We start from the raw sequence: 14,671 nt of genomic DNA, 5'->3' as shown, positions 1-14,671 counted from the left end.
CACACACTAGGGGGCAGTGAGCACACTTACCCGGAGCGGTGGGCAGCCCTATCCACAGCACCCGGGGAGCAGTTGGGGGTTAGGTGTCTTGCTCAAGGACACCTCAGTCATGTGCTGTCGGCCCTGGGGATCGAACCAGCAACCTTCCGGGTCACAGGGCCAGATCCCTAACCTCCAGTCCATGCCTGCCCCTTTTTAAACAATGTGTAATAGCTGGTTTATTTGCTGCTGTTCCTCTTGAACTTTCTTTGGGTCAGACATGTTCACAAAGGATGAAAGACAGCAGAAGACAGTGAAGGATACTCTGGCGAGATCCTTGAAAAATATATGCTGCATTTCTCAAATGTTTTCAAAGGATTCTTCTGATTCGAACGGCCTTGGATGACATAGCGGTCTAGAAATGCAGCCTAGCTTTTAGAACAGAGCTACTGTCAGACTCGGGGATCTAACTGCAGTCCACAGATTTTTTGCTCCAGCACCTCTGATTCACATCATGAAGAGCTTGCTAATTAGCTGAAAGCTTAAGCAGGGAGGTAAACAACTATACTGGTTAACAGTGGTTCCCGAAGTCAGTTATTTTCCCGACTCTAAAACACCTGACACAGCATGCGGAGCTTGTTAATTAGTTAATGAGCTGAATCAGGTGTGCTAGATGAGGGAAAGTGCATATGCGGGGTCCCCAGGACTGAGATTGGAAACCCCCGAGCTAATACTAACAGCACTTTGTATATTTGGCATAATCATCAGAGCACATGACCACCAAGGAGTTCTTAGCCAAACAGCAAGCCATTAACTAAGATGCATTATAGACTCATTTCATATTAGCGAGCAAAGCACCTGCTGTGTCCATCCAGTCTCATCCACACCAGCATGAGATTGAACTAGTCAACAGACATCTAGCATATTGCTTAATTAGTTTAGTGTCCTGTCCTTCCCTGCAGTGGAGAAGCGTGGGTTTTGTCCCTGGTCAGAAAAGTATTTCTACAGCTGTAAGTACACTGTTAGAAATAAAGGTGCTGTGCAGGTACATTTTTCACCCATCAAGGTGCAAACAATGTAAATGTGCCCTCAAAGGCACAACAGTGGTTTTCAGGTCCACCTGTCCACCTTAAATAACCTTTTTCCAGGTGAAAAGTACATATTTGAACCTTTTCCTATCCTAATGTTTAGAAAACAGAAGAATAAGATAAAAAGCCTGGAGGCGAGACGGAGTGTGTGGAGTCAACACAGCTTAGAAAATATGATTATGGTGCAGTTATGTTCCCTGACTAAAGGTACTGAGATGTACTTTTACTGGAGGAATATTTTACCTTGGGGGTCTCAACTTTAACTCTAGTACATGATTTGTGTACTTCGTCCAGCTCTGGTTCTGGGACAGCTTTCATAGAGCATGAGAGTCAACTTGCCTTAAAGGGGTTTCTGTATATTCTTCAGTCATCTGTTTTGGATGTTTCCTCTCAAATAAGCACTAGATCACCCCCAATGAAAACAGTTACATTAAACCAGCATTTCGTTCATGTGGTTTATGATGTGCTTGAGCACATACGTTTCTGCTGTTTTAATTTGAGGTACTGAAGTATCTCCTCCAGGATTCAACACACTGAGCCAGTCATTTCTCCCTTTAAGAATTCATGAGAGCCAAGCTCCTCCGCTTTCATCCCTTCTAACCCAAAATAATGAGCGAGAGAATGGGCTCCTCAGCTGGGGAATCCCTTTCATGATAAAAGACAGCCGTGCTCGATTGAATTTGTCGGGCGTGATGTGAGTTAGACGATAGTGACATGGATAGCATTTTGGCAGAGGTAGGAATACAGCAAACGCCAAAGTCGTCATCGCTTCAGGTCATAATTGGAATGCTGTTAGGCGCTCTGGAGCTGGAGCTCCAGCTCAGTCAGTTCAATCAGGAAATCAACAAATGATTGACGTGACTTGGTTCATCATATTTGCAGTAAATCAACAATGAAACTTTCTAGTATTATGGAAAATAATGCACAACGTCTTCGAGTTTTATACCAATAATTTATTATCCAAGTAGTACACTTAGAATATGTTGACCTGGCTGCAAAGTGGCCAACTACACTGGAAATAGCTACAAGTTGAGGATCAATAAGTTAGCAAAAATGCACATTTGTTCACCACAATGTATAGTAGAAAAATGAGTCATTGCAGACAGTGGAAAGCACCAGATCCTTAGGCACAACAACAGTGATAAAATTCAGAATTGATAAAAAAAAAACCTCAGAGTTTCAGAGTCTCAGTACCATTATCATTCAGGAATACAGCTAATTACTGTATTTGGCATCAGAGGTGGAAAAACTATACTGTATATAATCAATGTACAATCAATTAGCTACAGAACAATGGGAAGTTATCATAAATACTGCATGATAATGGTATTGTCATACCATATGAAAAAGCTTTTGATCTTTGTAAACCATTCAAGTTCAAACAAAGAACTTCACTTACTTAGAGGTTAACATGAAGGAAAAAGGTGTATTTACAGGACATTTGAGAGCGGCTGCATAAACCCATACTGAAAATTCAAGTACTTTGAAACACACAGGACTTCGTAAAGGGCAGTAACGTTAAGGTGCCAAGCACTGTACAGTAGTGTTTGAAACCTAATTTTAAAATGGCAGTCTTATGCACTTGTAGAAAAAAGACAGAGAGGTCTGTAGTGGTCAAATACTTCCAGTTAATATATATAAAAAAAAAAAAAAAAAAAGATTGAACATTCATCACAGTCATGTCTGATTTGAAACAAGGTCTGAAAGGTCTTTACAAGGTGTAATACAAAAACATGAAAAATATCGCCTTTTGTACAATAGAAAACTGTCATTTGGAAGGAGGTCAGTGCAAAAGGTAGTAGCACAGAGTGAATGCGGAGCCTTAGTCTAGATCAGTGCTTCCTAGATCTGGTCCTAGAGCACCCCTGCTTTAGCGTTTACCTGATCTAACGTACCATCTTCTACAAAGGAAGGACTTGTTAATTAGCTGATTTGCAGGATCACGTTAGAGCAACACTCAAAATGTACCGGCACCAGAGTTAGAAATCACTGATTCAGAGCTTGGACCCCTACACGGTGGTGACAGACAGGAAGGCATTGTGCACTTTGGTGCCCTCGGGTGCTCTGGCCCCATGACTCATCAGTTCCTGAATGGTCATCCAGTTGTCCAAGATTTTCCTGTTGCGCTTTTTCAGCATCTTCTTGTGGCTCAGTTCCAGGATGCTGACTTCTGCTCCTGACGTTCCAGCAGCCTCTTTTAGACACTCCAGCCGGCTGCGTTGCATGAACTCACGGCGACGTCGCTGCTCCCTGGCCCTCGCCAGCTGCTGCTTTCGTTCTTCTTTGCTCCAGTAGCGGCCCATTTTCAGCTCACTGGCAGCATCGTCATCTGTCGTCATGCCACTGCTGCGCTCCTCGCGGATCCGAAGAGCCCGTTCCCTCAGGATCCGATCCCGAGCAGGACGCCGTGCCACATACCTAGTCCCGTCTGCCCGGACCTTTACCTTCCATTCCAGCCTACCGGGCTGAGGAGGGGAGGGCCGTCCACGGAGGCTCAACAAACTTAGCTGGCTCTGAGAGTATTCTAGAGAGGAGGATGAGTGCTGCTGGAGGAGCTGCATGTAGCCCTGGTAATGACTGGTGTTGGGGTGGTAAGGAGAGGGGTGGCTGCCTCCAGGGGCTGCCCGGCTTCGGCTCCTCGACCAATCATGCCGCTCATCGTCAGCCGGAAGGGCTGGGTCTGACTCCGATGGATTGCTAGGACTCTGCTCCAGGCTGCTGGACAGAGCCTGGCCTGGACCTTGCGACCCAGGACTGGTGATTGGGGTCTGTAGCGGTGCAGTGGAGTTAGCATGAATAGTGTTATCAAAGGTGAGATTGCCATGAGTGGGTGAGGTATGACGATAAGCAGGGCAGCTGTGGGAAGTTAAGGGGCTACCGCAAGATACCCCCTGAGTATGAATTGCACTGCCACTGCGCAAGTTCCTCTGATTGGTTTGGTGGATGCAACTTTGCAGAGAGTGGTCAGGCGAACCTTCGGTGCCCAAAGGAGTGGATCGTGAGCTTTCTGCTGTGTTGTATGCACTTGAGCTGTCCTTGTCCCTCAGCTTCTCACATTGCGTCCTCTCAGGCTGCTCATTGATATCTTCCAGCTTGGCCCGGCGAGTCCTACTATCCTTGTCTCCTCTAGGTATTTCCCGCTTGCTTCTGCGCAGTTGGTGGGCCTGCATGATGCTCTGGCACTTACGCTCAATGCTGCGTAGCTCCTCATTCAGCATACGCAGCTCACGCTCCACACCTCCTCTGCCGGCCTGCTCTGTCAGACTGCACTCGATGGTGCTGCTGCGCCGGTACACCAGGCCACACTCGCCTTCATTCCGGATCTGGCACTTCAGTTGCAGAAGCTGCTGGAAATGATCACATTCCACTCCAGCCTCACTACGTTCACCCTCTTGGCTCAGCTCCTGATTGGCTGGGCTGGTGGCAACCAGATGTGGCTCCACCTCCCATTGGTGCTGCATACGCTTTGGAGTCCTTTTTTGGACATGAGGTCTGGAGCACTCATCACGCCCATGTCTCATCCCACTGCCTTTATCCTGCAGGGTGGAGGAGCAGGTGGCTTCATCCTCATCTGGCATCTTGGACTACAAAGAAACACACATGGGTGTGAGGTTCAGCTGGAAGGGTTCTTTGAAAAGGGGCATGAATCATCTGCTCGGGTTCATGTAGTGCTACTCACTTGCTTATCACTTGCTGTCTGAAAGACATCTTCTTTTCTCCGCTCCTCCAGAATTTCCATCTTTAGCTCCTCCAGGAAGTCATGGTGCTCTTCATCCAACCAGGCTTCATCCATCTGGAAGAAGAGACAATCACTAGATTAACTCTCTGCAGGCCCTATTGCTTTGAGCACCGCACCATATGTTGCTCTAGCATAATTGAGTAAATATGAGTAAATATTGGATGAAAATGTTCTGAGAGATACCATTAAATGTTTCTATAAGGAACATTTACTTTACATGCTAAATGGTTGCAAATTTGAACACTTAGAAACAGGCAAGTGAGATAGAAGTAAGAGGAAATAGACTACTGGGGACATTTTAAATGCTAATTGTGTATATTTGCATAAAACAGTAAGACAGTGTAAATAACACAATGTCAGGCAAAAATAGGATAAAATCCAAATAGTTATTTTTGTTTGATGAAAATAAAAAGGTAGATAAAAATAGATTTAAAAAGAAAATAAATAACTGTACCATAACCCAACAGTAGCATGAACAATGAAAATAAAAGTGGACTTGGTACAGGACCCTGTAGTACACCATAAAGAAAATGGTCTCCAGGGACGTGCATACCTAATTTAACTAATCAAAGCAAAACCTTTATTAAATTGGGGGGCAGTCGTGGGCTGGAAGTTCGGGATCTGGCCCTGTGACCGGAAGGTTGCTGGTTCGATCCCCAGTGATGACACTTCATGACTGAGGTGTCCTTGAGCAAGTCACCTAACCCCCAATTGCTCCCCGGGCGCTGTGGATAGGGCTGCCCACCGCTCCGGGTAAGTGTGCTCACTGCCCCCTAGTGTGTGTGTTCACTAGTGTGTATTTTAATTCCCTTAAAACTCTTTACTGAAAAAAAAAAACAATTAACTGGGTTTTACTTTTTAAGAAATGCATGAATTTGAATACAAATGCAAACTAATTTGTGTCAGAAGTGAATGCGATTTCCTTTAAGACAGGAGTCATGTCACCACAACATGTAATCACTGTCCAGTCAGAGCTGAGCTCTGCTCTCTGATCCATTAGCTTTCAAGACTGATCACAATTGCGTCTGTTCCATGGAAGGAAGTACCAAGAGAGCTCATGGTCTGGGACAATGGCTGGTAGCTCACCTGTGCCTCTGGCCTGGTAACTAATAATACAATGTTCTTGGTGTCTTCATTAGAGAGAAGAGCCACAGCTTCCTCCCTGTCCTGGACATCACAGCCATTTATCTGGAAAAAAAACACACACACACACACACACACACACACACACACACACACACACACACACACACACACACAGAAAGATAATGATGGACTACCAATACTATGCGAAATGCACCACATCAGTGAGGGAAGTGGAACAAAGCTTCACTCCCCACCCAAATAAACCCAAGCTGACAAACACACACACATGCACACACACATATACGGCCCCCATCCTGAGATAAGAACCCACAGTCAATTATATATTTACAGCAAGAGTGGCTGTGCATCGATTAGAAGGAGCCACCTCAGCCTCGGGAGTCCGAGCATTCATAAAAGCGTCCTAGCAGTGCAAGTTCAGACACACAATTAACCAAACCCTGACAGGTGGCGTTCATCTCTTCCTGTATAGAGTAATGGGACTGTCACAAAGAGATAATGGGGTGAGGAGCAAGAGCGAGCCAAAAAGAGAGAGCGAGAAATTCATGGGACTCACAACTCACTTTGAGTCCATCTACTCATTTTCCTTCAAAGTAACAATCCTGAATCTCCTGCCTTCTCTCTCTTTTCCTATAATCACCCCATGCCATATATATCCTCTGCTTTTTCCTGAATATTTATGTACACCAGCTTGGAGCATTGAAGCTCTACAGACTGAAACGGTCAAAGAAACCAACAGCTGCAATTCATACATGCACAGCTTGCTGAACAACAGGATGTCTCAAAGGCGCAATTGTGAGACACCCTTCGGAATACCGGTTTCTGCATGAATGTGTAAAATGTGATCTTCTCCTTATCGATTTGCTATAATAAATCAAGACAATCGTCTTCTCTAAGAAACAACACGTGACGTATTTTGCTGAATTCATGTTTTTGACCCATTGACAGTGAAAGTATATGAGTCTTTGGAGTCTGGAAGCAATGAAAAGATGATACACTGGTGTCAAGTGTTCCAAACAGTTCAGGTGTGAGTTTTCCATATAAAGTAAAACACACACAGTTTTAGTCACCTGCGAGCGCAATATGGCCAAAACAATGGAGATTTCAGAGGACCAAGAAATGCTGTCGCGAGTTACTGAAGGATTCCTAAAGACTTGGGTTTCCATTGATCAGGCTAATGTAATAAATTCAGCACTGTCAATACTCTCCCTATTAGAGGACGTCCTACAAAGATGTAGAACCTTCAAATAAATGGAAGACAACCAAGGATCATCTGATAATGCAGAGAATCCTGATAATTGCAAAGGGTTTACAAACCTGCTCTATAGTGTCGATGACCGAGGGTCACCAAGGTGTCATCTTGTAATCTGTGATATGTCTAAATAATGACTCTAGGTCTAAAGTGTCTGTCTACATGGGAAAAATGAAAAACACCCTATCGCACCATGTGGTAAAAACAAATGTACTGCTAATGACAGGGTACCCATCACCCAGATAACCACCTTACCTTGACAGGTTCTCTGAGTTACAACACTAATAGCCATTCTGCTGAAAGTTGATTTGGACAGTTGAAATTGAAAACAAAGTCGGATGCTTCGCACTTTAGTGTAAAATGTTGTGATCGCATTGGGCTGCTAGTGAGCAACGGGGGCAAATTGGGAGGGGTGAAAAACCCCTGCTGTAAAAACTGGAAAATAGCAGAATTTTGGGGAGAAGATCATTTTTCTTCCAATCTAGCGTACAATAAATTCCCATCTCTATCTTCTGTTTCATGTGATGTTTTGATCATTCCCACCACCGCTCCACCTCCTCTCTCTTCCTCAGATCTATGTCAGTCCTTCCAGCATTCATGGTGGGTTCTGTCTGGCCTTCAAGCTCCATGCAGGAGCTGCTCAGAACTCCACAGTTCTTAGAGTTCAGATCTACTATCAGGCTACACTCATACTAGGACCATGTGTTCTGAACTTGGAAAAACACCTATAAACTGCCTTGTTTGCACACCTACAAAGACAAAAATCCAGACACATTTTCATCAGTATATCATCGCCGTCCAAAGAAAAACGAGAATGTCCAAAATAGTAACTTTGCAGGAGAAGGCAAAAACACTCTGCTGGTCCATTCATCATGATATCTTTACGCAATATGACTTCCATCTGCAATGATGCCATGAAATGAAATGATGAGGAAAAATGAACAAAAAAATGTTTTTTCTTTAGATAGCGGCAATATATTCCATCATTGAGTGCGTTTACATGCACTTAATAATCTGATAACTTCAGAAAATCAGATTTTGTCAGTCATCCGATCAGTCCGTTTACACGCACTTGAGCAAGCAGATAATGGGAAACGCTGGATGTATATGAGTCAGGCTGTAATCAGATTTCTGTTTTGTGCAACAAGCCAATAAACTCACAGAAGTAGACGTGACGTAAAACTCCAACTTCATGCGGTAGCTTTGTTTTAAACACTGAGCCACATGAACGTAAATCTTCTGCAAGTTGAAGAATGTTTCGATCCTTAATTTAACACTTAGTTCTTTTCAGCTCGAGTGTTTTGCTGCCATCTCGGCGGAATAGATGCTTGCTTTCTGGTACCGCCGTCTGTGTTCACACATGTGCAGACTGAGAAATCCGAAAGAAAGTGTAGTCGTACTGAGGAATCTGATTCCTGAGCTCAAATCCAGCTCTTTCTCAGATTCCTTAACTGAATTTCTAGACCTTACTCTGATCTAAGAAATCTGAGTGTGCTGTTGATATGACTGTTTGAATAAAACCAGAAATCTGATTATATGATTGGATTACTGAGTGCATATAAACAAACTCAATATTTCTGAAGAAAATAAAATGCACAGTGCGACTTCCAAATCATTATTAATTAAATTTAAATGAATTAAATTGTATGGCAGCTGTGAATAATTGTGTATACATGTTACAAGCAAGCTAACATCTGTGCATTTCCTGTTATACCAGTAGGAGCTTCACCTGTAAAATCCGATCGCCCTCTCTGATGCGTCCATCTCTGGCGGCTATGCTGTTGGGGCCGACCTAGAAGAGATCCCATAAAGCTTCCATCAGTTCATACGGCCACTGTCCGTTATCAAATTCCACTCTGAGGTAGTTTGTTAGTCTTTCATGGCATTTGTTTCATTGTTATGTTTATTTTTGGCATCGGCCACTGTTATCTGTACAGGTGTACTCCTTGCTTGTTCCGTTCTTCATGTTCAGTGGTGAAACATCACCTTTTAATCAAAAGAAAACCTCAGCTGTTGCTTTGTGCACTGATCTTTCTGTGGGAAAAAAGAGACAGCTGATTGTTTTCTTCAAACGAATGAAAATCAGGCAAAGATCATGATGAAAGAGACCGAAACAGGCTGGTTGTCACGCTTAATATAGGCTACAATTCTAGATTTGAATAAAATCAACGTCTGTATTTTCACACATCGCAACGGAGGGGCTTATGGACTTTCTGCGTGTGTTTATTTGGCGTCGGGCCCTGAAATGATCTCTATAATTCAGATCATGAAAGAGATACTGAAAAGTGAGGAAAAACAGAGAAAACCAGAGAACCACCGCCGAGCGGTGACACAAACATCATATACATACATGCATTTTTAATGAGAAACATTAGCATATCCCCCGCTTTCCTCTCCCTTAGAGGTGTATAAATAGAACATCTCTGTAGGTTGGTAGGTTGTTTACGATCCGCTTTCTGCCAGGGATCTGACAGAGTCAAAAACAACCTGTTTTAGGTGCTGCCGGAGCCAGTTTGATGTAAGGTATGCTGTATTTACATATCTCAAAGAGTTTCTGTTGGTGTAACGGCAAGCTATCTGAGCTCAACAAGAGACAAGTTCTTCCACTAGGCTGCATTTCCTACTCCTTTCCTCCTTTGTTCGTGGTTAATGTGTAGAAAATAATGCCAAGGACCACCGCTCCATTTTGCCCGCTGTTGGAGACGAGTGGGGTATCATTCTCCAGCAATTAAAATCATCAATTAAAACGCAGAAAGGGAAGGGGCGGGAATCGCATTTCAGACTTCACTTCCTCTCTCCATGCCTGGCTCAGTCTTAGCAGATAATTAGACTTCTGTCTTTGAAAAACCGGAAACTTGTCGCTGAGACTCGCCAAACGAAGCCCCTTCAGTTTTACTGTGCCGATGTGCTGTTCTGAAACAATAAGGTTGCATCAGAAAGAACTACGGCTTATCTTTTAATTACCTGACTGGAATGCAGAATCTACGCTTGGATTAATTCAGTGGCTGGAATTCATTTGATGGGTTGCGTTAGACCTTCCACCAACTATGCTGTTCACTATAGCCTGAAATAGACCCAGACTTCCAAAAATGCATCATATAATCCAGATTCTCTGCCCTTATCTGTGTGGTTGCCTGGTTTTCTCTGTTCTTTCTCGTGCGGATAAGCATGTGCTGTATCGTTTTCATGATCTACATTATATGGAAAAGAAGTGAGATCATTTCAGCGCCCAGAGAAACAATCAGACAGAAAGTCATGCTTTTATAAGACCTGCCGTGAGATGTGTGTGGATTATATTTAAATGCTGATTATATTTAAATCTGGGAGTGTGGTGCCTTTGCCGTCTAGATGAAATCTGACAGCTAATACATTTCAGATCCTTTCATCTTCTGCTGAGCTGAGCTTGATTTTGTTTGATGAACGCGATCAGCTGACTCCTTGTATGAGTGTACATGCGATGAATGTCAGCTGGAGTCGGTCACCTGGCTGACGTAGATAGCAGTGTCCTCCTCGTCATCCGTCCTGTAGCAGAGAGTGAGCCCCAACTTCTCCTGACTGTTCAGACGACACAACTCAACCTCCTGAAACAGAAAGTACCACGAATAATTTATTCATCTGTCCATCCATACATCCACTCATCTGCCCATCCTTCTACTCAGATATATATCTATCCATCCATTTTTTGATTCATCCACTCATCTGCCCATCCATCGTCTCATCCATCCGTGCATCCACCTACCCATCCATCCACTTACCTAACTACCCCTCCACTCATCCATCATCTACTCACCTATCCATCCATCCATCCATCCATCCATCCATCCATCCATCCATCCACTCATTGTAGTCCATCCATCCATCCATGTCCATCTATTAATTCATTATGCATGCATCCACCTGCTCATCCATCCGCTTATCTAACTACCCATCAACTCATCCATCATCCATCCATCCATCCATCCATCCATCCATCCATCCATCCATCCATCCATCCATTTATTCATCTATTTATCCATCTAACAATCATCTGTACATTCATGTATCTACATACTCATCTTCCCATCCATCCACTGATCCTCCCTTCCCTTCATACATCCGTCCACTCATCTGTCATCTACTCATCCACCCATCCATCCATCCATCCATCTATCCACTGAAGCGTCATGTAATCATCCATCTATCCACTTATCCATATGCACTCATCTGTCTACCATTTATCTATCCATCTAGCATCCACTCTCGTACCCTTTCATCCATCCATCCATCCATCCATCCATCCATCCATCCATGTTTCATTGAATGATTTTTAAATACGAGGTTAAGCAGGTTCAGTAAGCAGACAGCAATTGAAATGAACTGAAGTATAAAAAAAGGCCTAAAGATTGTTATGTGGGTTTGTGTTTACCTGCTTTCATTATATTTCAATAGACTTTAGACTTAAACTTTTAAAAGGCAGCAGTGAGTGATGTTTAGATGCTGCACGTACATTCTAAATCGCTTAATGAGCACGTTTATTATTTGCATGAGTGGTAATAGGAATGAAATAATTTCTAACATGCTTAAACCAGAGCCACAACAGAGTTCCTTGGGAATAAAGCTGTAATGGCATTTAATCCCTTCTCAGTAGCGCGGAGAGCTTTTGAAAAACGCTTTAAAGACATATTGATCATTCTGAGACTTTAATCTCATGATCAAAATCTTGAGATCTAAGAGTGCAAAAAAAAATCAGCAATAATAAAATGTTTACACCATGGCGTGAGATAAGATATGCAGGACAGCAGTTCCTTCCCGCATTTTTTGGCCACAAATTAAATGGATGCAATGAAAAGTTACAGCATGTCTGAGCACTGAATTAATCAGGCAGAGAAATGAGGGGGCATGTCAGCACTGCCATCCTCACACTGAAGGGTAAGGACAGTGCTGTGTTTGAGTGACGTTCATTTGTCTTAGGACACCATTTAGTCACAGCTGACAGCTCTGGAGCGCTAACAACCCTGAGCCTGTTCACTGGACCAGAAACGACCCATTTACCACTCAGCAGTCTGACTGTACGGCCATATATCAGAACCAGCCGCCGGCACAACACAGCGAAACACATATGTGCTCGCTCTCTCTCCCTCTCTCTCTCTCTCTCTCTCTCTCTCTCTCCCTCTCACTCTCTCTCCCTCTCTCTGTCTCTCTCTCTCCCTATCTCTCCCCCTATCTCTCTCTCTCTCTCTCCCTCTCTCTCTCTCTCTCTCTCTCTCTCTCTCTCTGTCTCTCTCTCTCCCTATCTCTCTCTCTCTCTCTCTCTGTCTCTCTCTCTCCCTATCTCTCCCTCTCTCTCTCTCTCTCTCTGTCTCTCTCTCTCCCTATCTCTCCCTCTCTCCCTATCTCTCCCTCTCTCTCCCTCTCTCTCTCTCTGTCTCTCTCTCTCCCTATCTCTCCCTATCTCTCCCTCTCTCTCTCTCTCCCTCTCTCTCTCTCTCCCTCTCTGTCTCTCTCTCTGTCTCTCTCTCTCTCTCCCCCTATCTCGCTCTCTCTCTCTCTCTCTCTCTGTCTCTCTCTCTCCCTATCTCTCCCTCTCTCTCCCTATCTCTCCCTCTCTCTCTGTCTCTCTCTCTCCCTCTCTCTCTCTCTCTCTCTGTCTCTCTCTCTCCCTCTCTCTCTCTCTCTCTCTCTGTCTCTCTCTCTCCCTATCTCTCCCTCTCTCTCTCTCTCCCTATCTCTCCCTCTCTCTCCCTCTCTCTCTCTCTGTCTCTCTCTCTCCCTATCTCTCCCTATCTCTCCCTCTCTCTCTCTCTCTCCCTCTCTCTCTCTCTCTCCCTCTCTCTCTGTCTCTCTCTCTCCCTCTCTCTCTGTCTCTCTCTCTCCCTCTCCCTCCCTCTCTCTCTCCCTCTCTCTCTCACTCACACACACGCAAATGTATACACATGCATACACACGTACAAATAATTATACATACATATGCATATCCACACAAGCGTATGCACACATACATTCAAATGCAAAAGTTTGTGCACCCCAGTCAGATTCAATTTGGTTTGGTCTTTTAGATGAAAATGTACCCAAATAGTAAAATAATCCTCGTAAAATAAAGTAATATTAGAAGTTCGACCAGGTTACTTAGTTTTTTTTAAGTTAGAAAAGTGGAGTTTGATTATGACTTTTACTTTTAGATGGTCATCATAACTAAATTAATTCAATGAACTCCTTAAAATTACAGTATTAATAAATACTAATGCTTATCATTCAGTACCTACAGCATGTCTGAGCACTGAATTAATCAGGCAGAGAAATGAGGGGGCATGTCAGCACTGCCATCCTCACACTGAAGGGTAAGGACAGTGCTGTGTTTGAGTGACGTTCATTTGTCTTAGGACACCATTTAGTCACAGCTGACAGCTCTGGAGCGCTAACAACCCTGAGCCTGTTCACTGGACCAGAAACGACCCATTTACCACTCAGCAGTCTGACTGTACGGCCATATATCAGAACCAGCCGCCGGCACAACACAGCGAAACACATATGTGCTCGCTCTCTCTCCCTCTCTCTCTCTCTCTCTCTCTCTCTCTCTCCCTCTCCCTCTCTCTCCCTCTCTCTGTCTCTCTCTCTCCCTATCTCTCCCCCTATCTCTCTCTCTCTCTCTCCCTCTCTCTCTCTCTCTCTCTCTCTCTCTCTCTGTCTCTCTCTCTCCCTATCTCTCTCTCTCTCTCTCTCTGTCTCTCTCTCTCCCTATCTCTCCCTCTCTCTCTCTCTCTCTCTGTCTCTCTCTCTCCCTATCTCTCCCTCTCTCCCTATCTCTCCCTCTCTCTCCCTCTCTCTCTCTCTGTCTCTCTCTCTCCCTATCTCTCCCTATCTCTCCCTCTCTCTCTCTCTCCCTCTCTCTCTCTCTCCCTCTCTGTCTCTCTCTCTGTCTCTCTCTCTCTCTCCCCCTATCTCGCTCTCTCTCTCTCTCTCTCTCTGTCTCTCTCTCTCCCTATCTCTCCCTCTCTCTCCCTATCTCTCCCTCTCTCTCTGTCTCTCTCTCTCCCTCTCTCTCTCTCTCTCTCTGTCTCTCTCTCTCCCTCTCTCTCTCTCTCTCTCTCTGTCTCTCTCTCTCCCTATCTCTCCCTCTCTCTCTCTCTCCCTATCTCTCCCTCTCTCTCCCTCTCTCTCTCTCTGTCTCTCTCTCTCCCTATCTCTCCCTATCTCTCCCTCTCTCTCTCTCTCTCCCTCTCTCTCTCTCTCTCCCTCTCTCTCTGTCTCTCTCTCTCCCTCTCTCTCTGTCTCTCTCTCTCCCTCTCCCTCCCTCTCTCTCTCCCTCTCTCTCTCACTCACACACACGCAAATGTATACACATGCATACACACGTACAAATAATTATACATACATATGCATATCCACACAAGCGTATGCACACATACATTCAAATGCAAAAGTTTGTGCACCCCAGTCAGATTCAATTTGGTTTGGTCTTTTAGATGAAAATGTACCCAAATAGTAAAATAATCCTCGTAAAATAAAGTAATATTAGAAGTTCGACCAGGT

General features: G+C 44.3%; 1 protein-coding gene across 1 annotated transcript in view; it reads right to left on the bottom strand.

Annotated features, from left to right (window-relative positions):
• Positions 1-2,019: 2,019 nt before the first annotated feature.
• pdzrn4 (PDZ domain containing ring finger 4) overlaps positions 2,020-14,671 on the bottom strand; it is a 71,464-nt gene continuing 58,812 nt past the window's right edge. Inside the window, exons 4-8 of the mRNA XM_037542387.1 lie at positions 10,645-10,743; positions 8,892-8,954; positions 5,893-5,994; positions 4,747-4,860; positions 2,020-4,651 (exon numbers count right to left, since the gene is read on the bottom strand). Coding sequence (XP_037398284.1) covers positions 3,077-4,651; positions 4,747-4,860; positions 5,893-5,994; positions 8,892-8,954; positions 10,645-10,743 — 1,953 coding nt within the window. The 3' untranslated portion in view covers positions 2,020-3,076. The remainder of the gene's footprint in view (positions 4,652-4,746; positions 4,861-5,892; positions 5,995-8,891; positions 8,955-10,644; positions 10,744-14,671) is intronic.

Source organism: Pygocentrus nattereri, chromosome 11, assembly GCF_015220715.1.
Source record: "Pygocentrus nattereri isolate fPygNat1 chromosome 11, fPygNat1.pri, whole genome shotgun sequence".
Classification (NCBI taxonomy): domain Eukaryota; kingdom Metazoa; phylum Chordata; class Actinopteri; order Characiformes; family Serrasalmidae; genus Pygocentrus; species Pygocentrus nattereri.
This window is presented reverse-complemented; position numbering and strand designations above follow the sequence as displayed.